The sequence below is a fragment of the Macaca thibetana genome, chromosome 6 (genome assembly GCF_024542745.1).
Source record: "Macaca thibetana thibetana isolate TM-01 chromosome 6, ASM2454274v1, whole genome shotgun sequence".
Taxonomy (NCBI): Eukaryota; Metazoa; Chordata; class Mammalia; order Primates; family Cercopithecidae; genus Macaca; species Macaca thibetana.
Window position 1 is genome coordinate 144,283,422 of NC_065583.1, and position 26,050 is coordinate 144,309,471.

The following is a 26,050-nucleotide window of genomic DNA, read 5'->3' on the forward strand; positions in this document are numbered from 1 at the left end:
TTAGCCAGGCTGGTCTTGAACTTCTGACCTTAGGTGATCCACCCGCCTCAGTCTCCCAAAGTGTTGGATTGCAGACATGAGCCACCGTGCCCCGCCATCAGTTGCATTTTTATATGCTAGCAATGAACTATCTGGAAAGGAAATTAGGAGAACAATCCCATTTATATTGACACCATAAAGAATAAAATAAGAGTAAGCTTAACCTTTCACCTCCTTAGGTGAGATACATGCAATACTGAGAACCATAAAACTAAAGAAATTGGGCTGGGCACAGTGGCTCACGCCTGTAATCCCAGCACTTTGAGAGGTGGAGGCAGGTGGATTGCTTGAGGTCAGGAGTTCAAGACCAGCCTGAACAACATGGTGAAACCCTGTCTCTACTTAAAAAAAAAACAAAAAAACCCACAAAAATTAGCTGGGTATGGTGGCCCATGCCTGTAGTCCCAACTACTCAGTGAGCCTAGATCGCACTACTGCACTCGAGCCTGGGCGACAGAGCGAGACTCCTTCTCAAAAAAGAAACTAAAGACACTTAATAGATCTTCATGAATTTAAAACACTTAGTATTGTTAAATTGTCCATACAGATTGAGCATCTCAAATTTGAAAATCTCAACTGCTCGCCAGGTGCAGTGGCTCACACCTATAATCCCAGCGCTTTGGGAGGCCAAGGCAGGCATATCACGAGGTCAGGAGTTCAAGACTAGCTGGCCAACATAGTGAAACCCCTTCTCTACTAAAAATACAAAAATTAGCCGGGCATGGTGATGTGTGCCTGTATAGTCCCAGCTACTCGGGAGGCTGAGGCAGGAGAATCGCTTGAACCCGGGAGGTGGAGCTTGAGGTGAGCTGAGATCGCACGTCTACACTCCAGCTTGGGCAACAGAATGAGACTTGGTCTCAAAAAAAAAAAAAAAAAAATCTGAACTGTTACAAAATTTGAAACTTTCTGAGCATCAACATGACTCAAATGCTTGTTGAGCGTTTTGGATTCAGGATTTTCAGATTTGGGATGCTCAACCTGTGTCAAGTATAGTGCAAATATTTCAAAATCCAAAACAGTTGAGATCCCAAACTTTTCATATGAGGCATATCCAGCCTGTATTACAGAAAGTGTGCTACAGGTTCGCTATAGTCCCTCTCAAAATCCTGATGGGATTTTTTTTTTTTCTTTTTGTGGAAGCAGGAAAAGCAGTTCTAAAATTCATATGGAATCACAGAAAATCATGGACTAGCCAAATCAGTCTTGTGAAAGAACAAAGCTAGAGGCATCATACTTTTTTTATTTTTTTTTTGAGGAAGTTTTACTCTGTTGCCCAGACTGAAGTGCAATGGTGTAATCTTGGCCCACTGCAGCCTCCGCCTCCCTGGTTTGTGTGATTCTCCTGCCTTAGCCCCCCAAGTAGCTGGCATTACAGGTGGGTGCCACCACCCCCAGCTAATTTTTTTTCTTTTTTCTTTTTTCTTTTGTTTTAGTAGAGATGGAGTTTCACCATATCGACCAGGCTGATCTCGAACTCCTGACCTCAGGTGATCCACCAGCCTTGGCCTCCCAAGGTGCTGGGATTACAGGCATGAGCCACTGTGCCCAGCTGGCATCATGCTTCTTGATATCAAAATATTTTACAGAGCTACAATAATCAAAGGGACTAGCTTAAAGAGACATACAGACCAATGGAGCAGAATAGAGAGCCCACAAATAAATCCATGCAGATAATATGGTCAACTGATCTTCAAGGATGCCAGGAATGCACAATAAGGAAGGAATATTTTCTGCAACAAATGATGTTGAAAGAACTAGGTATTCATATGCAAAAAGATGAAATTGAACCCCTGTCTTCTACCATAAAAAGAAAAAAACTCAAAATGAGTTAGAGACTTAGACATAAGACCAAAAAATGTAAATCTCCTGGAGGAAAACATGAAGGGAAGCTTCATGACATCGTTTTTAGTGATTTCGTGGATGTGACATCTAAAGCACAGCCAACAACAGAAAATAAGACAGGTGGGACTACATCAAACTTAAAAGCTTCTGTACAGCAAAGGAAACAACTGAGGGTGAAAAGGAAATCTAAGGAATGGGAGAAAATATTTGCAAAACCAAATAAATGATAAGGAGTGAATCCCAAAAATATATAAGAAACTCCCACAACTGATCGTAAAAAAAAAATCTACTCAATTAAAAAATGTAACTTTACAGTCCAAGTGATGCAAAAAAAAATTAAAATTTTTTTTTTTAAATGTGCTAAGAACTTGAATAGACCTTTCTCCAAAGAAAACATACAGATGGCCAACAGATACATGAAAAAAATGTTCAGTGTCACTAGTCATCAGGGAAATGCAAATCAAAACCACTATGAAGTATCACTTCACACTTTTCAGGATGGCTCTCAAAAAAAAGACAAAAGACAACTAGTGTTGGTGAGGATATAAATAAATTGGAATCCTTGCACAATGTTGGTAGGAATAGGTGCAGCCATTATGGAAAACAGTATGAATATTCCACAAAAAATTAAAATACCATACAATTCAGCAATCCCACTTACTGAACATTTATCCAAAAGGACTGAAATCAGGATCTTGAAGTTTTAGCACTCCTATGTTCATTGCAGCACTATTTATAGTAGCCACGAGAGGAAATAACTTAAATACTCGTCAATAGATTAATGGGTAAAGAAAACGTAGTAGGCCGGGCGCGGTGGCTCAAGCCTGTAATCCCAGCACTTTGGGAGGCCGAGACAGGCGGATCACGAGGTCAGGAGATCGAGACCATCCTGGCTAACACAGTGAAACCCCGTCTCTACTAAAAAAATACAAAAACTTAGCCGGGCGAGGTGGCAGGCGCCTGTAGTCCCAGCTACTCGGGAGGCTGAGGCAGGAGAATGGCGTAAACCCGGGAGGCGGAGCTTGCAGTGAGCTGAGATCTGGCCACTGCACTCCAGCCTGGGTGACAGAGCGAGACTCCGTCTCAAAAAAAAAAAAAAAAAAAAAAGCGTAGTATATGTATCCCATGGAATACTATTCAGCTTTTAAGAATAAGAATATTCTGCATATGCAGCCACATGGATGAACCTTGAGGACATTATGCTAAGTGAAATAAGCCAGGCACAGAAAGACATACACTGCGTATTTGCATTTATCATTTTAGAGGAATCTAAAATAGTCACTTCTACTCATATGAGCTATCTAAAATAGATTGAAAGAGTGGAATAGGGGTTGCTAGGAGCTGGGAGGGAGGAGGAAATGGGCAGTTACTCATCAATGGGCATAAAGTTTCAATTGAGCAAGATGAATAAACTAGAGATCTATACAACATTGTACCTGTAGTCAATAATGTACACTTAAAAATGTGTTAAGATCTCATGTTCTTATTACAATAAATGTTAAAAGGTTTCATTGAACATGTGACATTAGAGTTGGACCTTTAAGGGGTGAGTGGTAGGATGAGTATAATCAGAGATAAAATGATTAAGCATCCAACTAGGAAGGTGTTAATAAAGGCAAGTCAGGTCAGGCGCCGTGGCTCACGCCTGTAATCCCAGCACTTTGGGAGGCTGAGCGGGCAGATCACCTGAGGTCAGGAGTTTGAGACCAGCCTGAAAAACATGGAGAAACCCTGTCTCTACTAAAAATTCAAAATTAGCTGAGCGTGGTGGTACATGCCTGTGATCCCAGGAACTCGGGAGGTTGAGGCAGGACAATCTCTTGACTCTGGGAGGCAGAGATTGTGGTGAGCCAAGATCACACTATTGCATTCCAGCCTGGGCAACAAGATTGAAACTCCGTCTCAAAATAAATGAATAAAATAAAGGCAAGTCAGCTATTAGAAAGTGCAGGGTTTGTTTGAGAAACAGTATATAGTGTGTGTGTGTGATATAGTTTAAAATTTGGAAAGGTAAATAGGAAAATAATGTGAAGGGCCTTGAAATAAAGTCAGAGAGGTACTAAATTTTGTTTGCTAAGTTGTGAAAAGCTATTGAAGATTTTGGAGCTGAGTTGGCACAGCTGTAATCTCCCTGGCAAGAAATATAGCATGTCTGACATGTAATAGCCAATTCATATATTTGAGTGATAGAATCTTAACTGTTCTCCAAGAGCCTCAAGAAATCTTCCGGAAAAATCTTAGTTTGAGATTTTCCAGCTAGGTAGTGTTGGAATTTAGCTGCAATATTATTATATTGCTAATGAGAATTCTGCCAGAAAATAGTTTTCAAAAATAAATACTAATCAAGCTCCAAGCCCTGGGCTTTTCTTTCTTTACTAAACATTGTAAGATTTGAGGTCAATATGATTACATGCTCTAATGTACATCTTCTTTGCAGGTGTTAGTAAAATGGCCTTTCGCCATTTAATTGAGTTCACATATACAGCAAAATTAATGATACAAGGAGAAGAAGAAGCCAATGATGTATGGAAAGCAGCAGAGTTTCTACAAATGCTAGAAGCTATCAAAGCCCTTGAAGTCAGGTACTTATTTCTTTAATGGGGTTCAGATAGTCATTCAGTCATGTTCATTCTGTTAGTGAAGAACTTATAGTATGTGTCATGCCATGAACAGAGTTCTTCAGAAGAATTAAGAATATTTAAGGATCTGGCCGGGCGCGGTGGCTCAAGCCTGTAATCCCAGCACTTTGGGAGGCCGAGACGGGTGGATCATGAGGTCAGGAGATCGAGACCAACCTGGTGAACATGGTGAAACCCCGTCTCTACTAAAAAAATACAAAAAACTAGCCGGGCGAGGTGGCGGCGCCTGTAGTCCCAGCTACTCGGGAGGCTGAGGCAGGAGAATGGCGTGAACCCGGGAGGCGGAGCTTGCAGTGAGCTGAGATGCGGCCACTGCAACTCCAGCCCGGGAGACAGAGCGAGACTCCGTCTCAAAAAAAAAAAAAAAAAAAAAAAAAGAATATTTAAGGATCTATAAAAAATTTTTCTGGATACTGATCTTTCACTTGACTTTGATTTTCTGTTCATGTGTTAAAACTGCTAATATTAAAGTAGCATCTTTGATATCTAATAAGTCTAGACAGCTTTTTAAGGATCTGGATCCCTGTAAACTGTTTTGTTGGATTCAAGTTACTGTTTGTACCAAGCCTTATCCTACAAAAAGGGTTTGGCTTACAAAGATTAACGTAATACTGTTTAAAAATAGGGAACTAGGTGGAAATAAATTGGTGGAATAAAGAGATAATCATTACAAGTTAGAAGTAGAAGTATGATAGCCAAAAATGTATACTGTAAGTCTATATAGTAGATGTGGTAAATCTAGCTCCTAAGTGCACCTAGTTCAAATAAAAAGAGTAGTCAGTTAAGTTATTCCTTCTTAGAAGCCGAGAACAAATCAATTGCTGAGGAGCCGTTCCTAGTATTAAAATTTCTCCTGAGAAGTATTAAGAAAACATTAGGCCAGGCCCAGTGGCTTATGCCTGTAATCTCAGCACTTTGGAAGGCTGAGGTGGATGGATAGCTTGTGCCCAGAAGTTCACAACCAGCCTGGGCAACATGGTGAAACCCTGTCTCTACAAAAAATACAGAAATTAGCTGGGTGTGGTAGTGCACGCCTGTGGTCCCAACTACTGAGGAGCTGAGATGGGAAGATCACCTGAGCCTGGCAAGGTGTGGCTGCAGCGAGCCGTGATGACGCCACTGACTGCATACCAGCTTGGGCAACAGAGTGAGACCTTGTTTTTTTTTTAAAAAAGAGAAAACTTGAAAGGCTATAATGAATAGAGACCTTAACATCCTTACTTAATGGATAATGGCAGTGTAACATAGTTACTAAGAACAGGAGCTCTGGAGTCAGTTTCCCTCGGTTAATATCCTGTTTCTACCACTGTGGCCTTAATTAAGTTACTTAATCCTGTCAGCTGTGTCCTCCTCTGTCAAATGAGAGTAATAAACGGTACTTGCTACATGGAATTTGATTATTTGTGAGGGTGGAATGAATTAATGCATGCAAAGCATTTAGCATGGCATCTGACTAAATGAGTACTCTTAAGTATGAACTATTACCTCCTGGTACTGTTTTTTATGTTTCTCAATACAGATCATTGGCATGATGCCAAAACAGTTTGGTAAAATTAGTTTCACATAGCGGCACAATGATTTAATCTTAACTCACTGTTGTGGTTTAGTTAAAAGATCAAATTTATTTCTCTGAGGACTCTACTGGAATGTTATTTTATCTTATTTTTTTGAGACGAAGTCTTGCTCTGTCTCTCAGACTCAAGTGCAGTGGCGCAATCTCAGCTCACTACAACCTCCACCTCCCGGGTTCAAGCAATTCTCCCTGCCTCAGCCTCCTGAGTAGCTGGGATTACAGGTGCCCACCACCATGCCCAGCAAAGTTTTGTATTTTTAGTAGAGGTTTCGCCATGTTGCCCAGGCTGGTCTCAAACTCCCAACCTTAAGTGATCTGCCCGCCTCAGCCTCCCAAAGTGCTGGGATTACAGGTGTGAGCCACCGTGCCTGGCTGAAGAAAAGTTTTTTTAAGAGATAAAAATTTAGATAACTCTAAGAATACTGAACTGTACTCGTCCATAAATATCATCTCTTAGTTTGACAGTTCAAGAGTAAACTTTTCTGATAAGAGCTTGGTATGTATATATATTCTTTGATGCTTAGCACCTGGCATATAGCAGGTGTACAGGAAACATTTGTGAATAGATAGATGGATACATGCTAATTAAAACTAGGTCAGTACTCTCTTGCAGAGACCTGAGCATGGATGTCAAACTAGAGATGCGTTCTGAGGATATATACCTGATCAGGCCATCTCTTCTCAAAAAGATTAAAGGAAATACATATGGATGGGGCGATGTCAGATTTGTGGTTAAATCTTGAAAGAGAGCCTTCTGAAAGAATATTCTCTGTGGCCCTTTTGCTGCTCATGATAGTGAGTGGTATGTCACTTTGGAGAAGGTTGTGGCTCATGCCTGTAAATCCCAGCACTTTGGGAGGCCAAGATGGGTGGATTGCTTGGGCCTCAGGAGTTTGAGACCAGGCCCTGGGCACCATGGCGAAATGCGAACTCTGTGAAAAATACAAAAATTAGCTGGCATTGTTCCGTGCAACTATAGTCCCAGCTACTCAGGAGGCTGAGGTGGTAGGATCGCTTGAGCATGGGAGACTCAGAGGTTGCAGTGAGCCGAGATTGCACCACTGCACTCCAGCCTGGGTGAGAGTAGGACCCTGTCTCAAAAAAAGCAAAAAACTGGGATCCCAATAGTACCTAAAATCATCAGTGCTTTTCAGTATAAACACAGTAACGTTGATTTGTTTCTTGAGCCAGATAGGCATGTAATATGTTCTGAAGAGTTCCCTTTGAAAAGAAGAAGGCAGTAGTATTATATGTTGGCTGTTTATAATAATGCAATTTTTAAACTTCTACAGGCATGGTTTCTGTTGACTTTTTTCCCTGTTCATGAGCTGTATTTTACTGTTTATTCGTATATCTTTAAAAAAAGATATCGTATATCTTTTTTTTGTTAAAAATTAGATTTTTGGCCTGGGCACAGTGGCTCACACCTGTAATCCCAGTACTTTTTTTTTTTTTTTTTTTTTTTTTTTTTTGAGACGGAGTCTCACGCTGTTGCCCAGGCTGGAGTGCAGTGCCGCGATCTCGGCTCACTGCAAGCTCCGCCTCCCGGGTTCCCGCCATTCTCCTGCCTCAGCCTCCTGAGTAGCTGGGACTACAGGCGCCCGCCACCGCGCCCGGCTAATTTTTTTGTATTTTTAGTAGAGACGGGGTTTCACTGTGGTCTCGATCTCCTGACCTTGTGATCCGCCCGCCTCGGCCTCCCAAAGTGCTGGGATTACAGGCTTGAGCCACCGCGCCCGGCCTGATCCCAGTACTTTGGAAGGCCAAGGCAGGTGTATCGTGAGGTCAGGAGTTGAAGACCAGCCTGGCGAAGATAGTGAAACCCCATCTCTACTAAAAATACAAAAAAATTAGCCAGGCATGGTGGCGGGCTCCTGGTAATCCCAGCTGCTTGGGAGGCTGAGGCAGAGAATTGCTTGAACCGGGGAGGAGGTGGTTGCAGTGAGCCGAGATCTCGCCACTGTACTCTAGCCTGGGTGACAGAGCGAGACTTCATCTCAAAAAAACGTTTTCAAAATGAAAAGAAAAAAAACAAAAATCTATTTTTTTTTTTTTTTTTTTTTAGTTGGTGTCTCGCTCTGTCACCCAGGCTGGAGTACGGTGGCGTGATCTCGGCTCCCTGCAACCTCCACCTCCTGGGTTCAAGCAGTTCTCTGCCTCAGCCTCTCGAGTAGCTGTGATTACAGGCGCCTGCCACCAAACCCAGCTAATTTTTTTGTATCTTTAGTAGAGACGATGTTTCACCATCTTGGCCAGGCTAGTCTTGACCTCCTGACCTCGTGATACACCTGCCTCGATCTCCCAAGGTGCTGGGATTATAGGCATGAGCCATGGCGCCTGGCCAAAAATTGGATATTTTAAAATAAGTTGTATTTAGATCCCACCCCCTACCTCCCCACCCCCATTCTCTCTCTCAGACATGATTTGTTTGGGTTTGGTTTGTTTTTTGAGGCAGGGTCTTGCTCTGTCACCCAGGCTGGAGTGCAGTGGCACAATCTCAGCTCACTGCAGCTTCAACCTCCCGGGCTCAAGAGATCCTCCCACCTTAGCCTCCCAAGTAGCTGGGACCACAGACGCTTGCCACCATGCCCGGCTAATTTTTGTATTTTTTTTAGAGACAGGGTTTCATCATATTGCCCAGGCTAGTCTTGAACTCCTGGGCTCAAGAGATGTGTCCACCTCAGCCTCCCAGAGTGCTGGGATTATAGGCATGAGCCACCATACTTGGCCAGACATGGTTTCTTTTTTTAATCTTTCAAGCTTTTTTTTTTCCTCTGGAGACGGAGTCTCACTCTGTTACCAGGCTGGAGTGCAATGGCGCGATCTTGGCTCACTGCAGCGTCTGCCTCCCGAGTTCAAGCAATTCTGCTGCCTCAGCCTCTTGAGTAGCTGGGACTACAGGCACATGCCGCCACGCCCAGCTAATGTTTGTATTTTTAGTAGAGACGGGGGTTTCACCATGTTGGCCGGGATGGTCTCAATCTCTTGACCTCATGATCCACCCGCCTCTATCTCCCAAAGTGCTGAGATTACAAGCATGATCCACCGCGCCCAACCTCAAGCTTTTATTTAAGTGCAGCGATCCAGGATGGATTTTAGATCTTGTTGAAAGCAGCCACATCCATGGACTACATCATAGTCCTCAAAAGCAGTGATCTGCTTCTCCACTGTTGCAAGTTTATCATCTTTGACTACATACTGTATTTGAAGTTTCTTAATTTCCTATCCCACTGGAACTAGTTTAGATGAGCCAGACATTGTTTTATTGTTGTTACTGGTTTAGCAACTTTCCTGGACTTGTGTAATTCCTTTCCTGTAATTCTATACAGTCTGTATTTTGTGTGTATGGCCATTGAAGTCTCTGCATAGGTAGTTTACTGAACAAAGTGATCATTGGACAGAAATTTTCTTAAATGTCTTAAACCAGTAAATCTCCACATTTTTGTTGGGGAACTCTTTATAGGGCACACCATCAGTGTCCCATCGAGCAGTTTACAACTACTTTAGCCTTTACTTCGTGTGTTAACAGAACCTCAAGGTCACGTAGAGAGTTGCGAAGGTCTTTCCTGGACATGTATACAGCTCTGTGCATGTGCATGGCCTTCTAGGTTCTCTGGAATATGTCAGAGGTTTTTTTTTTTTTTGGAGATGGAGTTTTGTGTTGGTATGATCTCGGCTTACCGCAACCTCCACCTACCAGGTTCAAGTGATTCTCCTGCCTCAGCCTCCTGAGTAGCTGGGATTACAGGCACTTGCCACCATGTCCAGCTAATTATTTTGTGTGTTTTTAGTAGAGTCGGGGTTTCACCATGTTGCCCAAGCTGGTCTTGAACTTCTGACCTCAGGTGATCCACCGGCCTCGACCTCCCAAAGTACTGGGATGACAGGCATGAGCCATCAGAGCCATCAGAGTCCAGCCTGTCAGAGCTTTTTAAAGCCCCCTATGAACATCTCATTCTCCAGTTTTTCCTTTCAGTTTTTGTTCAGCTTCTTGATAGCCCAAACTTGTAATGCCACCACAGTAGCTGCAATAATAAACAGTTACCATTGATTGTTTTTTGACAAATGTCTTGTGGTTAGAGCTATTTGAAAAGTGAGCTGTGAGTCAGATCAAATCTCCAAATATTTTATCCTGTCTTAGATTTATCTTTTAAGGAAGTGGCATGTGTAAAGCTCTTAAAACCATACCTGCCACATAATAACATGATTATGCATATGTTCTTTTCATTTCTTGGAATGCCATCTGTCTGGTTGTTCATTGGCAAAATTTTACTCATCTTTCTGGTCTCAGGTGAGAGTCAGCAACCTGTTCTCTGAAACTTTTCCTCACTGAGCCAAGCAGGTTGACTTAGGTACTTCTATTATTCAGTATTTGTTGTTTTACATTTTTCATTAAAACAGTAATCATATTAGTGTTCCCACATTTTTCTAAGAGTCTCCAACCTCTCTGAGGCAGGGATTATGTGTTTTTTTCATCTTTAGGAGGCGTTTGGATGGGTTTGAAAAACTACCTCGAAATTACGCCTCTTGGAATACTCAGTTGCCAGATTTATGTCCTTTTCTTCCCTCATAAGCCTTTAAAATCTCTTTCCTTGCTGTTCAGTTCTGAATACAAGCTGGCTTACCGCACTCTGCAAAACAAAAGCCTGGTAGCAGCACTTTTCTTGTTCTTTAATTATTCCTGTTTGGGATAGGGATCTGAGTTCAGTAGGTCATACCTATAGTTAAGACAAGCATAAGAAAACTGGTTAAGAAGTAGTTTATAGCCAGGTGCAGTGGCTCACACCTGTAATTCCAGCACTCTGGGAGGCTGAGGCAGGTGGATCACTTGAGGTCAGAAGTTTGAGACCAGCCTGACCAAAATGGTGAAACCTTGTCTTTACTAAAAATACAAAAAATAGCCAGACATGGTGGCATGCACCTGTAATCCCAGTTTTTGGGAAGCTGAGGCAGGAGAATCGCTTGAACCCGGGAGGCAGAGGTTGCAGTAAGCCAAGATCGCACCACTGCACTCCAGCCTGGGTGATAGAGTGAGACTCCATCTCAAAACAAACAAACCAAAAAAGAAGTAGTTTACAGTTTACCTCAACACTTGTACTTGAACAAAAAGAAACCGTACTTTTTCAACATAAGATGCCCAATTTTTTTCCTTATTTTAATATATTTCAAATAGGAATTCCCTTCAAAAGTGAGTGGCCAGGCAAGAGTTAACAGTTAGTTTCAACTGTTAATAAATTCTTGTAGTTATTTGTGTTACTGATACCAGACAAGTTGAGTTTGTCATTTAAAATATCTTCCAATTGATTATACCATGAGTTGATCCTTAAGTGGAAAGTTATGGTAGAATTGGTATTGGAGTGTTTCTCCATTAATTAATTTCATATTAATGGAGCAAATAAATGTCATCAAAGGAATGACTACAAAAGCAATAACCAAGGGCTTTATGGGACCTTAGGAAGACATGATTTAACAGGCTAAACAATTCAGGAATAAAAATTAATTTAGCTGGACTACTTAAGGCAATTGTATGACTATTTTGCAAATACAGAAGGTGCGTAAGGTACGCTTGTCACATATGTATTATAGAATTATTTTTGAAATGTAGGGTAAACCTTTTGAACGACACCGAAAAAAAAATTAGGACCTCATTTTGCTTTGCTGAAATTACATTATTGTTTACTTAAAACTGTATGGCGGGGCACGGTGGCTCACGCCTGTAATTCCAGCACTTTGGGAGGCCGAGGCGGCGGATCATGAGGTCAGGAGATCGAGACCATCCTGGCTAACGTGGTGAAACCCTGTCTCTACTACAAATACAAAACAAAATTAGCTGGGCGTGGTGGCAGGCGCCTATAGTCCCAGCTGCTCAGGAGGCTGAGGCAGGAGAATGGCATGAACCTGGGAGGCGGAGCTTGTAGTGAGCCGATACTGTGCCAGTGCACTCCAGCCTGGGCGATAGAGCGAGACTGTGTCTCAACAACAACAACAAAAAACAAAACTGTGTATGAGTTGGGCGCAGTGGTTCATGCCTATAATCCTAGCACTTTGGGAGGCCGAGGCAGGCAGATCACCTGAGGTCAGGAGTTCGAGACCAGCCTGACCAATATGGTGAAGCCCTGTCTCTACTAAAAATGCAAAATAGCTAGGTGTGGTGGTGTGCGCCTGCAGTCCCATCTACTCAGGAGGCTGAGACAGGAGAATTGCTTGAACTCAGGTGGTAGAGGTTGCAGTGAGCCAAGATCACGCCATTGCATTCCAGCCTGGATGACAGAAAGAGACTCCATCTGAAAATATATATATATATATGTACAGTGATAAAGATACCACCACAATCAAGATTGGGGAACACTTTTATCATTCTAGAAGCTTGTCTCATGATTCTTTGCAGTTGATCCTGATCTCTAGCCCCAGGCAATCATTGATCTGATTTTTATCACTAGTTTTTCTATAGTGTACCGTACAAAGTTCATATTTGACTTTATTTACCTTAGCAGTGTGTTTTAGAGATTTGTCCAGGTGGTTGTAGGTGTTATTTTGTTCCTTTTCATTGCTGAGTAGTATTCCACAGGGTGAGTATACTACAATTTGTTTATCTGATGACTTTTGGGTAGTTTTTTTTAGTTTTTGTCTATTAGAATAATGCTGCTGTATACAACTCTTTGAGTGGATATATGCTTTCATTTCTCTTAGTAAATATCTAGAAGTGGAATAGAGCTTAGTTGTTTGGTATGTGTATGTTTAACTTTGGAAGACAGTTTGTCAGTTTTTTAAAAAGTGGTTTAATGACTGGGCGTGGTGGTTTATGCCTTTAATCCCAGCACTCTGGGATGCTGAGGTGGGTGGATCGCCTGAGGTCAGCAGTTTGAGACCAGCCTGACCAACATGGTGAAACCCCATTTCTACTAAAAATACAAAAAAATAGCTGGGTGTGGTGGTGGGCACCTGTAATCCCAGCTACTTGGGAGGCTGAGGCAGGAGAATTGCTTGAACTTGGGAGGCGGAGGTTGCAGTGAGCCAAGATCGTGCCATTGCACTCCAGCCTGAGCGACAAGAGCACTTTTTTTTTTTCTCCAAAAAAAAAAAAAAAAAAAAAAGGTGGTTTTTTGTGCTGGGCATGGTGGCTCATGCCTGTAATCCTAGTACTTTGGGAGGCTAAGGCAGGAGCATACCTTGATCCCAGGAGTTCAAGACTAGCCTGGGCAACATGGTGAGACCCTTGTCTCTACAAAAAAAAAAAAAAATTTTTTTTTTTAACTAGCTAGGTGTGGTGGCACATGCCTGTAGTCTCAGCTACTTGGGGAGCTGAGGTAGGAGGATTGCTTGAGCCCAGGAGGTTGAGGCTGCAAGTGAGCAGTGATCATGCCGCCGTACTCCAGCCTGTGCAACAGAACGAGACCCTGTCTCAAAATAAAAAAGTGGTTTTATCCATTTACATATTTGTGTGCAACACAACTACTTATGCCCTATCTTCACCAGCACTTGATATTGTCAAGATTTTTTTAAACTTTAGGTCAGGAGATGGCAAACATTTTATTAAAGGGACATAAATATTTAGACTTAAATGCCATATAGTCTCTGTTGCAGTTATTCAGATCTGCTGTTGTAGCAAGACAGCTATAGACAGTATGCAAATGAATGGATGTAGCTATGTTTTAATAAAACTTTGTTGACATAAAACATGCTACTACTGTTAGGCCAGAGTTTACTGATTCCTGCTTTAGTCATTCTAATTGGATATATAGTGGTGTGTTATTGTAGTATTAATATTTTTAAAACTTTAATAAGGTATAATATGTAATAAACTGCCCATCACTCTCTAGTTGCCTTGTGTAATTTTGTAATCTATTCCTCTCTTCCTATTCCTATCTTCCTCCCTACAATTTTACGTACACGTTAATAGTATGGTAGTGCTTGTCTGATTTCTTTCACTTATCATAATTATTTTGAAATTCATGCTGGGTGTGGTGGCTCACGCCTGTAATCCCAGCACTTTGGCAGGCCGAGGCGGGCAGATCGCTTGAGGTCAGGAGTTCAAGACCAGCCTGGCCAACATAGCGCAACCCCATCTCTACAAAAATTAGCTGGGCATAATGGCGGATGCCTGTAATCCCAGCTACTTGGGAGGCTGAGCGAGAATTGCTTGAACCTGGGAGGCAGAGGCTGCAGTGAGCCGAGATCGTGCCATTGCACTCCAGCCTGGGAGACAGAGGGAGAAAAAAAAGACTGGGCACGGTGACTCACGCCTATAATCTCAGCACTTTGGGCAGCCGAGGCGGGTGGATCAAAAAATAAATAAATTCATGTATATTAGTGTGTGTATAAGTAGTTCATTCCTTTTTCCTGCTAAGTATTCCACTGTATGGCTATATCACAATTTGTTGACTCACCTATTGACAGACATTTAGGTTGTTTCCAATGTTTGGCTATTACAAATAAAGTGGCTATGAATGTTTGTGTAACAAGTTTTTGGATATATGCTTTCATTTTTCTTGGTAGATACCTCTTAGTAGAATAGCTGGCTTGTATGGTAAATATATTCTTAATATTTTAAGATACTGCCAGACTCTTTCAAAAATGGTTGTGCCATTCTACATTCCATTCTGTAGCCTATGAATGCTCCAGTTTTTCACAGCCTTGTTAATACTTGATATGGTTGGGCTTTTTTATTTTAGCCGGGCTGGTGGGTATATGGTGGTTTAAATTTGCATATCTCTAATGACTAATGGTGTTGGATATTTTTTAATGTGCTTTTTTGCCATCTGTTTGTATTCCTTGGCAAGGTGCCTGATCAGATCTTTTGCCTATTTTTTAAAATGGGGTTATTGTCAAGAACTGGGTGGGGGCAACATTGCGGGGGTCTGAGATTTATCCTATTTGCAAGGTAGTAACTTTTTAACCAACAGTTTATCATGGTTGCCGGCAAGAGACATGAGACTCTTGAGTCAGAGAGAAAAGGACTTGATTACTTAGAGCAAAGAAAGCAGCATGAGTTCCATGTTTGTATCAGTTTTTCTTGTTCCCTGTCCCCCTCGTCCCACAGGGGTGACACAGTGGCCTAGGCGTGTACTGTGCTCACAGTTGTTTGCATCACAATTGAGGAATTCTGAGCTTTAGGAAACCCAAATCTTTTATAATGAGCTGCAAGCAAACCTGCCTAACCTTTCCTGTAGAAGAAACATTATTATACTGGACAATAAATAAACCTACTCTCCACTCTGGAAGAGGATGGGCTCTGTTTTCCAAAGTCCTTTGCTATACAGACAACTTTGAAAAGATAGTCCAAAATAAAAGGCTCTCAGTGTCTTAGTTTATAAGACATGCAGAAACATGAGGATCCATGGAGAGTTGTCTTGTTCCATATCCTTGTTTCTGTATTATCCTGGCTGGTACTGGATTTTCCCCATAAGTACATCACTTTCTTTAGCCACTCTGAGTAATCTGATCATATGGACCAGGACCTGGCTGGGTACGGTGGCTCACACCTGTAATCCTAGCACTTTGGGAGGCTGAGACGGGTGGATTATCTGAGGTCAGGAGTTCGAGACCAGCCTGGCTAACGTGCTGGAACCCCATTTCTACTAAAAATACAAAAAAATTATCTGGGCGTGGTGATGCATGCCTGTAATCCCAGCTACTCAGGAGACTGAGGCAGGAGAATTGCTGAGGCTGCAGTGAACTGAGATTGCGCCATTGCACTCTGGCTTGGGCAACAAGAGCAAAACTCTGTCCCAAAAACAAACAAACAACACAGGGACCAGGACCTAATCCATTCAGTTTTTCTCATACTGGATTTATTTAAGGATTTATTGAAGTCAACAGAACTTTAAGCAGCAGGATTTGGCCACCCTGCCCTGTTGACCTTAATCATGCACCCACCCCACTAAGGTTCATCCTGGACTCAATCAACTGAACAAATCTCTAGAAAAACAGGTGACTTTCTTTTTCAGTTTCTGTATTGAATTTTCCACTTAGCCCTGGGCATTAATCTAAGTATAGCAAGATGTTTTACAGTTACAATTACAGACTCCGCATTGTCCCATCGGGAGGATGTCTACTAGGGCAAGTTTATCATTCATGACAAACCTGGCCCCCCAGTGGCTTGAAGCTGACATAAATGCCTTCCAGAGCCCAAGCAGTAACAGTGTACACATCAGCTTAAGTCATGCACAATGTCGTACCACTTTTTTAATTGGATTACTCCTACTGTTAGGGAAAACTTCCCACAGGATGTGCATAAATAAGTCAGTTATTACTCTAGGAAGCATCCCTTTGAGAATTTCTAACCAAGAGTATCCTTAAATGAGACTTCCACAGTCACCCAAGGGCTGCTTGGTCTTCCTTAAACACTTGATGGTCTCCTATAACCACCTCTTAGGTGTAAGTCATTGTTTTGTTTTGTTTTTTTGAGATGGAGTCTCGCTCTGTCGCCCAGGCTGGTGTGCAGTGACACATCTCAGTTTGCTGCAACCTCTGCTTCCCGGGCTCAAACAGTACTCCTGCCTCAGCCTCCCTAGCAGCTGGGATTACAGGCACCTGCCACTACGCCCTGCTAATTTTTGTATTTTTAGCAGAGTTGGGGTTTCCCCATGTTGGTCAGATGGGTCTCGAACTCCCGACCTCAGGTGACACACCTGCCTCGGAGTCCCAAAGTGCTGGGATTACGTGCGTGAGCCACCGCGCCTTGCAAGGCATTGTATTTTTTTGAGGGAAGGAAATTAGTACCTGGCTTCCACACAAGCACAGTCCCAGGGGCACATAGGAACCCTGAAAGGAAAGTACTGTTTGCAATTGTACATGCTTCCAAAGTAGGACCTGCATCAGTGTAGAGGCACAGATTGACATGGCCTCCAATGTAGTCTCCTTTCCCAGTTCAATTAGAATGATTGAGTCTAGTTCTGGTTTTTGGAGAGACTGTGAGGACAGGACAGTCCTATTTATTTATTTTTATTTATTTATTTATTTATTTTTGAGATGGAGTCCCGCTCTGTCGCCCAACCTAGAGTGCAGTGACGCGATCTTGGTTCACTGCCTCCGCCTCCCAGGTTCAAGCGATTCTCCTGCCTCAGCCTCCCCAGTAGCTGGGACTACAGGCACGTGCCACCAGGCTGAGCTAACTTTTGTATTTTTAGTAGAGACGGGGTTTCACCACGTTGACCAGGCTGGTCTCAAACTCCTGACCTCAAGTGATCTGCTGGCTTTGGCATCCCAAGGTGCTGGGATTACAGATACGAGCCACCACGCCCAGGCGAGTCTGTCCTATTTATCACAAGCTCCTGAATGCCAGCTGAGTTAAGTAGTAGCTGTCCACCTCATGGACTGATCTCAGCTATGAGAATGGTAGTGGAGCATGGTGTTTTGCCTCTGACACACAGGAGTCATCCCCAGCTGTTTTTAGAAGACATGTTGGTAAAGTTAAGGGAAACAACTTGGCAGGGAATGGCAAACACAGCAGTCAGTTTAAAAATGCTTGTAGCCGTTGGAGAGACTTGCAACTGAGCATTTTTCTTAATTTGAAAGGTTCTAGGGGCAGTTCTGAAAGACAAAGTAGGTTTGTTTTGTTTTTGGAGACAGGGTCTCACTGTGTCACCCAGGCTGGAGTGCAGTGGTGCAGTCACAGCTCACTGCAGCTATAACTTCTCAGGCTCAAATGATCCTCACACCTCAGCCTCCCAGCAGAGCTGCGACTGTAGACATGTGCCACCATGCCCAGCTAATCTTTTATAGTTTTTTGTAGAGATGGGGTCTTACTATGTTCTCCAGGCTGTTCTTAAACTCCTGGACTCAAACGATCCTCCCGCCTCAGCCTCCCAAAGTGCTGGTATTATAGGTGTGAGCCACCACGCCCAGCTTGACAAAGATTATTGTCCCTCCTGCCCCATATCTTCTGGAGTTGTAAGATGTTTCTCTCCCTAGATGTCAAGATTGTCATTCCTCCTTCACCTCTTTTCCAGTCATCCCCTCCTCTTATCCAGACCTTTCATCTGGTATGGTCATATACAAGAAGGGCAAGGACATTTAAAACTTAGAGACCCATTATGTTTCCCACTTTGGCTCACATGGGCTGTTATAAGTGAGTGTACTTGGCAAGCAGTGAATTCAATCCAAGTGGTCAGTATTCCTATAAAATGATGTCACTCCATTAAGAGAATCCAGATGGCCAAACTAGAATGAAGTTCGAATTTCCTAAGCCTGGTTTTGACCAGACTGTCACCTTTAAAAGGTACCAGGCTGTTCCAGGATTATTGTTGGGGAAAAGAAAATGTTCAAGAATGTTCACGACGGGCCAGGCGCAGTGGTTCATGCCTGTAATCCCAGCACTTTGGGAAGCTGAGGCGGGTGGATCACCTAAGGTTAGGAGTTCGAGACCAGCCTGACCAACACGGTGAAATCCCGTCTTTACTAAAAAAAAAAATACAAGATTTGCTGGGTGTCGTGGCACATGCCTGTAATCTCAGCTACTTAGGAGGCTGAGGCAGGAGACTCCCTTGAACCTGGGAGGCGGAGGTTGCAGTAAGCCAAGATCGTGCCATTGCATTCTAGCCTGGGCAACAAAAGCAAAACTCCATCAAAAAAAAAAAAAAGGATGTTCAGGGCACAGAATCCTGCTTTTTCAGATTAGGTTTATATTACTTCCCTCGCCTTCTGTCTTCATCATTATCCAGGAAGTAGCCAAGAAGACATCCCTTTCTAGGGACAACTAAATTCAATGATCAAACTGCTTTACTCAGATTTTTGGACAAAGAGGATGTGAGGGAAGTAGAGTCAGAAATCATTTTGAGTCAGTGTTTGAGAATGCTGTTGCCATACTCAACAAGATACTCAGTATCTATGGATGGTAGCATGAAAGGTCCATCATTACCTTGACTATTAACCAATTATTGATTAGCTTTTGTGGTCATTTTTGTGTATATGATAAAGCTGAACCATTATCAGATTGCAGATGGTCTAGAAAGGTGAACATAAGGCATAAATTAGTTTCAAGAGCCATAGTGGTGTGGCCAGAACCAGCTGATGAGACTGGAACAGCAACAGTTTAACCTAAAGAAGTGTCAGCATGTCACCATGGCGGGGTGGGGTGGCTCACGCCTGTAATCCCAGCATTTTGGGAGGCTGAGGTGGGCAGATTGCCTGAGGTCAGGAGTTTGAGACCAGTCTGACCAACATAGTGAAATCCTGTCTGTACTAAAAATGCAAAAAAATTAGCCAGGTATAGTGGCGTGTACCTGTGATCTCAGCTACTTGGGAGGCTGAGGCATAATTGCTTGAACCAGGGAGGTGGAGGTTGCAGTGAGCTGAGATCGCGCCATGGCGCCCCAGCCTGGGCGACAGAGCTAGACTCCGTTTCAAAAAAAAAAAAAAGTGTCAGAAATGTCAGCAGTGGTGAAGCACCACTGACAGCCCTGCATTGGGGTCACAGCTCCAGTATAGTCAGTCTGCAAGGAACAGTCAGAGACAGTGCTCTGTATTATGTGATCCTTCACTATGAGACAAGCAGGCCAAGCTGTAACAGGTGTCACAAGTCTGACGTAACAGTGGCAAACTTCTGCATAAGAAACATAGGGTCCTCTAATTTGTGCCCAGTCTCTGATGGTGGTGGATGTGTTACCATATCCAGAATAATGTTGGCTCTAGACTTCGTTAGTGGCAATCTGGGCAGTGCAGGCTTGGTTAGCAGCTTGATTCCAGTTGGTCTCATTAGAGAATAGTCGCTTATGCACATCTAAATGAGTGACCCAGATAGTTCCGGCAACAGCTGCTATTTTTTCTACAGTTTTGGCCCCAGAGGCGTGGATGTCTTTAATCTGCCAAGTCTTCCAAGTAGCAGACTAAACAGCTAGACCATTGGCAACAACGTAAGTGCCAGTAAAAATATAGCAAGGTTAATTTGGGGGAATGTTGACCAGAGTCATGAGGACAGCCTTGAGTTCTGCCCACTGAGCAGAGTGACCATGTCTGCTTTGGGTTTTCATTGTTGGTGCAGAGGCTGAGCACTTGCAGCAGCCCAGTGAATACCATCAAATTTCAGCTTAGCCAAGCCATCAGTGAATTAAGGGCTCCATTAATCTGGTGACTTTGCTTTGGGCAACAGTTGGGCAGCTGCTACTTTTTCATGATGGCCAAGGGGTCCCACTGCTTTCTTAAGTATACCATTTCTATTTGACAAGTGAAACTTGGTGGACATTTTTCATACCTTGTTAGTCATGAAGTCTGAGTTGACTCACCCCCAGATGGGAATATCAGGCTGGAGAACCTCAAGACCTGCATGGGTGGTTAGGGATCAGTTTCAACAAGAGCCCAAAAGCAAACTAATTTTTTTTCCTCAGATTTGGTGTACCTTGGGAGCTGTGTCAGGGTTCAGCAAGTCCAAAACCCAAGGAATAACCTTTGGGTAGAGACTGCCTCCTTTTGCCAGAAGCTCTAATCTACAAAAGCATCGGGTTCAGACTAGTAACTCAAAGGGTTCATTAGCGTTGTGATGCCCTAAAGGTAGAGAGAATGCACTGCAGTTCGATGGTTAACTTCCAAAGCAGCCTGTTGGTTGGAGCCCCACTTAGAGGTTGCTGATTTGCTTGCAGGTTAGCTGATAGAAAGGAGAAAGTAGAATGCCTAAGTAAGGCACATACTGCCCAGCACCCAGAGAGTCCAATAGGATGCTGGGCTTTATTTTTGTTGGGAGGAGGGTAGGAGAAGAAACAGTTTTTCTTTGTTGGATGGAGTGTTATGAATCTATCTTTATAAACTTTACCTGATGAGTAGGCCTCTGAAATTTGCTGGGGTTTATCAGCAACCCCTGCTGATGGAGGTGTGATAACATTGCAGTTCAGGGCCTTTGAGACTGAGACTTCTGACTTACCAATCAATAGGATATCAATATAACATAAACTAGACATCAGAGAATAGAGACACTGCACTAAATCCTGACCTCACCACTAGTGGCAAATGTCAGGGAGGTTTGCGCCACTGTTCTCTTAGCTTTTCTTCCCAGTTGGGGTGATACCCTCTGGTGCTTACGGGATGAAGAAGTATAAAGGCACTTCCTGCTGTACATTCACATGTTGAAGCAACAGCAGTATACATAGAATCAGCCGTACCACAAGGTCAAGATAGCTTCCCTTTCCTGCTGTGAACCATGCCCAAACCCCATCAGTTAAAAAATGCAAGTCCATCCTTTCCCCTTGGAAAAGTGGTTATGGTGAGTTTGGCACCTTAATCTGAAATAGTCATGGAAGTTTGAGTCCTTCCATTCCTGAGTTTTCCCCAGTATACTTGGCTGAGTATGTTGCTTTCAATCCCCTTTGAGAATAGGGAGAATTTGGCTCCACTCCTAATTATCTTTCTCCTAAAAGCACTAAGTCAGAGGAGAGGGTAGAGGAGGACGAGATGTGGAGGGAGAAAGGTGACTCTGTGCCAATAAGTAAGGCACATTTACTTTTGGTTTCAAGCAGCACAGAAGCTGCATGTGGCTTGACTAAACAAACCTCCAGTGTTTTAAGCCCACCCAGTGACCTCAGTCAGTGTAATGTCATCCCTACTGACACTCATCTATTTCAGCTTCGGTGATTCCTGAAGAGTACACTCTTCAGTCACTGGCTGGGTGCAGTGGCTTACGCCTGTAATCCTAGAACTTTGAGAGGCCAAGGTGGGAGGATCACTTCAGCTCAGGGGTTTGAGACCAGCCTGAGCAACATAGTGAGACCTCGTCTCTCCACCCCCACCAAAAAAAAATTACACCTTAATTCTGGACATCGCTGCCCTGTTGTTATTCTTTTGCCTGGTTTTAACATAAAGGTTAGGGAGCTTTTCAGCAGCACTGACCGTAAGAATTCATATTACTTTGGATCCTTTTCTCATTCGCCAGTGGGATCTTCATCAGCATTGTAAACCCAATTGGACTGGAAGGCTCTATCTATTCAATATCTTATCTGTGGTTTCCCATAGGAGTTTATCTTAAATACATCTCTCAAAGAGGGCCCTTACAGAAGCCAAGACTTGACTGCAAAAAAAATCTTGGAGACCTTTTACTGTCCTCTCCAAATAAATCAAAGGTGGGCATGATAAACTGCAGGAAGAACTGAGCCCAAAGCTGGCCCAGGTTTTAACATTCTTCCTTGATAAGTATTATGTTCTCCCCTCATCTCCCATATGAACCGGCCAGAGCCGTGACTCACCTGGCTTCTGCCTATAGCAATCACAAATTTCCTTTCTTTTACATTCATTGTAGGTGCATATTATTGTAACTTGTCTGAAAAGAGGCAGAACCTTCTGTCCCACCCACCCATTCCCAATGAATCTTAGTATGGTTGTTAATCATGGGGCAGACATGGTACCAGATTGATAAAAGAGTCTCTCTTTCTCCCACAGAAGAGTTTGCAATAACCAGGGCACCATTTCAGCAGCTATTCTTGAACTTGCTGCCTAGTACTCTTCCTGCAACCACCTTCCAAGTTTTGCTTCATTTATAGGTACTTTTGTTTCCTAAAGCTACTACTGTAACAAAGTACCATAAACTGGGTGGCTTTAAACAACAGAAATGTGTTGTTTCTCAGTTCTGAAGGCTAAATGTCTGAAATCAAGGTGTTCATAGTGCCATGATGCCTCCCAGGACCCTAGGGGGAGCATCCTTTTTGCCTCTTCTAGCTTCTGGCTAAAAGGTGTTTCTTGGCTTATGGTAGCAGAACTCCAATCTCTGCCTTCATCTTCCCATTGCCATCTTCTCTGTCTTCATAATGGCTTTCTCCTGTGTCCAGGTTTCTTCTTCCTTGTAGAGACACTAGTTGTATTGAATTAAGGCTCATCTTAATAACCTCTTTTTTTTTTTGAGACTGAGTTTCACTCTTGTTGCCCAGGCTGGAGTGCAATGGTGCCATCTCGGCTCACCACAGCCTCCAAGTCCTGGGTTCAAGTGATTCTCCTGCCTCAGCCTCCCGAGGAACTTGGATTACAGGCATGCACCACCATGCCTGGCTAATTTTGTATTTTTAGTAGAGACAGGTTTTCTCTGTGTTGGTCAGGCTGGTCTCAAACTCCCGACCTCAGTTGATCCGCCTGCCTCGGCCTTCCAAAGTGCTGGGATTACAGGCGTGAGCCACCGCGCCAGACTTTTTTTTTTTTTTGGAGACAGAGTTTCACTCTTATTGCCCAAGCTGGAGTGCAATGGTGGGATCTTGGTTCACCACAACCTCCGCCTCCCGGGTTCAAGCAATTCTCCTGCCTCCGCCTCCCAAATAGGTGGGATTACAGGCATGTGCCACCACACCCGGCTAATTTTTGTATTTTTAGTAGAGATGAGGTTTCTCCATGTTGGTCAGGCCGGTCTCGAACTCCCGACCTCAGTTGATCCACCCGCCTCTTCCTCCCAAAGTGCTGGGATTACAGGAGTGAGCCACAGTGCCCGGCCAGATGTGCACACTTATTTCCAAATAAGGCCCATTCACAGATATTAGGGGCCAAGACTTCAACATACCTTTTGTGGAAACACAATTCAACCCACAATAATAGGCAATAAAGTAGAGGGCCATTTTTTGCTTTGTTGACTGTACAATGTAGTCAACATGTTTGCTGCTGGTTCTGGTGGATTTCCCTGAAATCTGATCAGTTGCTCTGTGATGCCTCATCCTTCCTTTTCCAGAAAGCCTTTTTTTTCCCCAATATCTTATTCTCAATGCCAAAAAACTGGCAAGAGCTATGAGGGATCTGAGATTTTACTCTACTTGCAAGCCTGCAAGTTTTCCTGCCACAGTGTCATGGATGTTGGAAGAAGATACAAGACTTCTGAGTCAGAAAGAAAGGATTCTATTACTCTCTACATAGCAAGCAGTATAAATTTCATTTTTATACCAGTTTTACCTTCTCAGGTCCCACAGGAGTGACATAGAGTGGCCCAGGTGAATGCGTATGATTGATTTCTGTAGTAACTGACGAATCTCCAGCTTAGGAATCCCAAATTTTTTGTTTTTGTTTTTTTTTTTTTGAGACGGAGTCTCACGCTGTTGCCCAGGCTGGAGTGAAGTGGCGCGATCTCGGCTCACTGCAAGCTCCGCCTCCCGGGTTCCCGCCATTCTCCTGCCTCAGCCTCCTGAGTAGCTGGGACTACAGGCGCCCGCCACCGCGCCCGGCTAATTTTTTGTATTTTTAGTAGAGACGGGGTTTCACTGTGGTCTCGATCTCCTGACCTTGTGATCCGCCCGCCTCGGCCTCCCAAAGTGCTGGGATTACAGGCTTGAGCCACCGCGCCCGGCTAGGAATCCCAAATTTTTTATAGTGGGCTACAAACAATCATCCTAACCTTTTTCCCAGAGGTGGGGGGGGGGCATTCTCTTTATTATATTGAACAATAAACCTGCCCTTTCTTCTACTATACTATACTGCAGACATTCTTGAAAAGTCCAAAACAAAAGTTTTCAGTTCACAAGATGTGAGGAACTGAAGAGACTCAAGGAGAATTGTCTCCCAACAGGTGTCGTCTTTTACTGTGTTTATTGAGTTGTGAGAATCCTTTCTTTACTCTAGATATAAGATCTTTAGGCTGGGCACGGTGACTCTTACCTGTAATCCCAGCACTTTGGGAGGCCGAGGTAGGCAGATCACGTGAGGTCAGGAGTTCAAGACCACCCTGGCCGACATGGTGACCCTGTCTGTACTGAAAAATACAAAAATTAGCCTGACATGGTGGCGGGAGCCTGTAATCCCAGCTACTCAGGAGGCTGAGGCAGGAGAACCACTTGAACCTGGGAGGCAGAGGTTGCAGTGAACTGAGATTGTGCTGCTGCACTCCAGCCTGGGCCACAAGCGATACTCCGTCTCAAAAAAAAAAAAAAAGATATTTGACAGGTAAATGTTTGCAACTATTTTCTTCTGGTCTGTGGCTTGCTTTTTTGTTAACTGTATTTCAGAGGGCAGTTTTTAATTTTGATGAAATCAATTTTATCAATTTTTGCTGTTTTGATTTCTGTCTTTTGTGTGCTGTTTATGAAATCTTTTAGCTGGGCACAGTAGCTCATGTCTGTAATCCTAGCACTCTGGAGGCCAAGGCAGGAGGATCACTTGAGCCCAGACTACCCTGGGTGACATAGTAAGACCTCAATTCTATGAAAAATAAAATTAGCTGAGTGTGATGGCATGCATCTGTAGTCGCAGCTGCTTGAGAGGCTGAGGTGGGAGGATCACTTGAGACCAAGAGGTTGAAGCCACAGTGAGCCAACATCACACCACTGCACTCCATCCTGGGTGAGAGAATGAGAAATCTTTCACTAACCAGTGTCACTAAGGTCTTTGTTTTCTTCTAGAAATTTAATAATTCTTAAATTTAGGTCTGTGACCCATTTTGAATCTTTTCATGGATGATATGAGGTAAAGGTTGAGGTTTGTTTTTCCCATGCACATACTTGTTCCAGCACCACTGTTAAATGATTACCTTGGAACTTTTTTTTTTTTTTTTTTTTTTTTGAGACAGAGTTTCGCTGTTGTCACCCAGGCTGGAGTGCAATGGTGCGATATTGGCTCACCGCAATCTCTGCCTCCCGGGTTCAAGCGATTCTCCTGCCTCAACCTGCTGAGTAGCTGGAATTACAGGCATGCCACCACACCTGGCTAATTTTGTATTTTTAGTAGAGATGGGGTTTCCCCATGTTGGTCAGGCTGGTCTCGAACTCCCGACCTTAGGTGATCCACCTGCCTTGGCCTCCCAAAGTGTTGCGATTATAGGTGTGAGCCACTGCACCTGGCTGGCACCTTTATTCCCCTCCCCAAAAAATCAGTTGACTAAGCGTGGGTCTATTTCCATGGACTTTATTCCATTAATCTTCATGTCTATGCTTTCACCAGTACTGTTGTCTTAATTACTGTAGCTTTATAGTAAGTCTTAAAATCAGGTAGGATAAGCCCTGCAGTCTTGTTTTCTAACTGTTTATATAAATTTTATTGCCACTTTATCAGTTTCTTCAAAAAAGCCTGC

General features: G+C 43.4%; 1 protein-coding gene across 7 annotated transcripts in view; it reads left to right on the forward strand.

The window, feature by feature from the left end:
* Positions 1 to 26,050, forward strand: part of ZNF131 (zinc finger protein 131) — a 113,895-nt gene that overhangs the window by 72,799 nt on the left and 15,046 nt on the right. For 5 of the 7 annotated variants that reach the window (XM_050793444.1, XM_050793447.1, XM_050793446.1 and 2 more), the window contains exon 4: positions 4,322 to 4,466. The exons of 1 other annotated variant lie outside the window; for it this stretch is intronic. In XM_050793444.1, coding sequence (XP_050649401.1) covers positions 4,322 to 4,466 — 145 coding nt within the window. Of the gene's footprint in view, positions 1 to 4,321; positions 4,467 to 4,902; positions 5,671 to 26,050 lie in introns of those variants that run through there. One more of the 7 variants, XM_050793449.1, reaches the window with a different exon arrangement.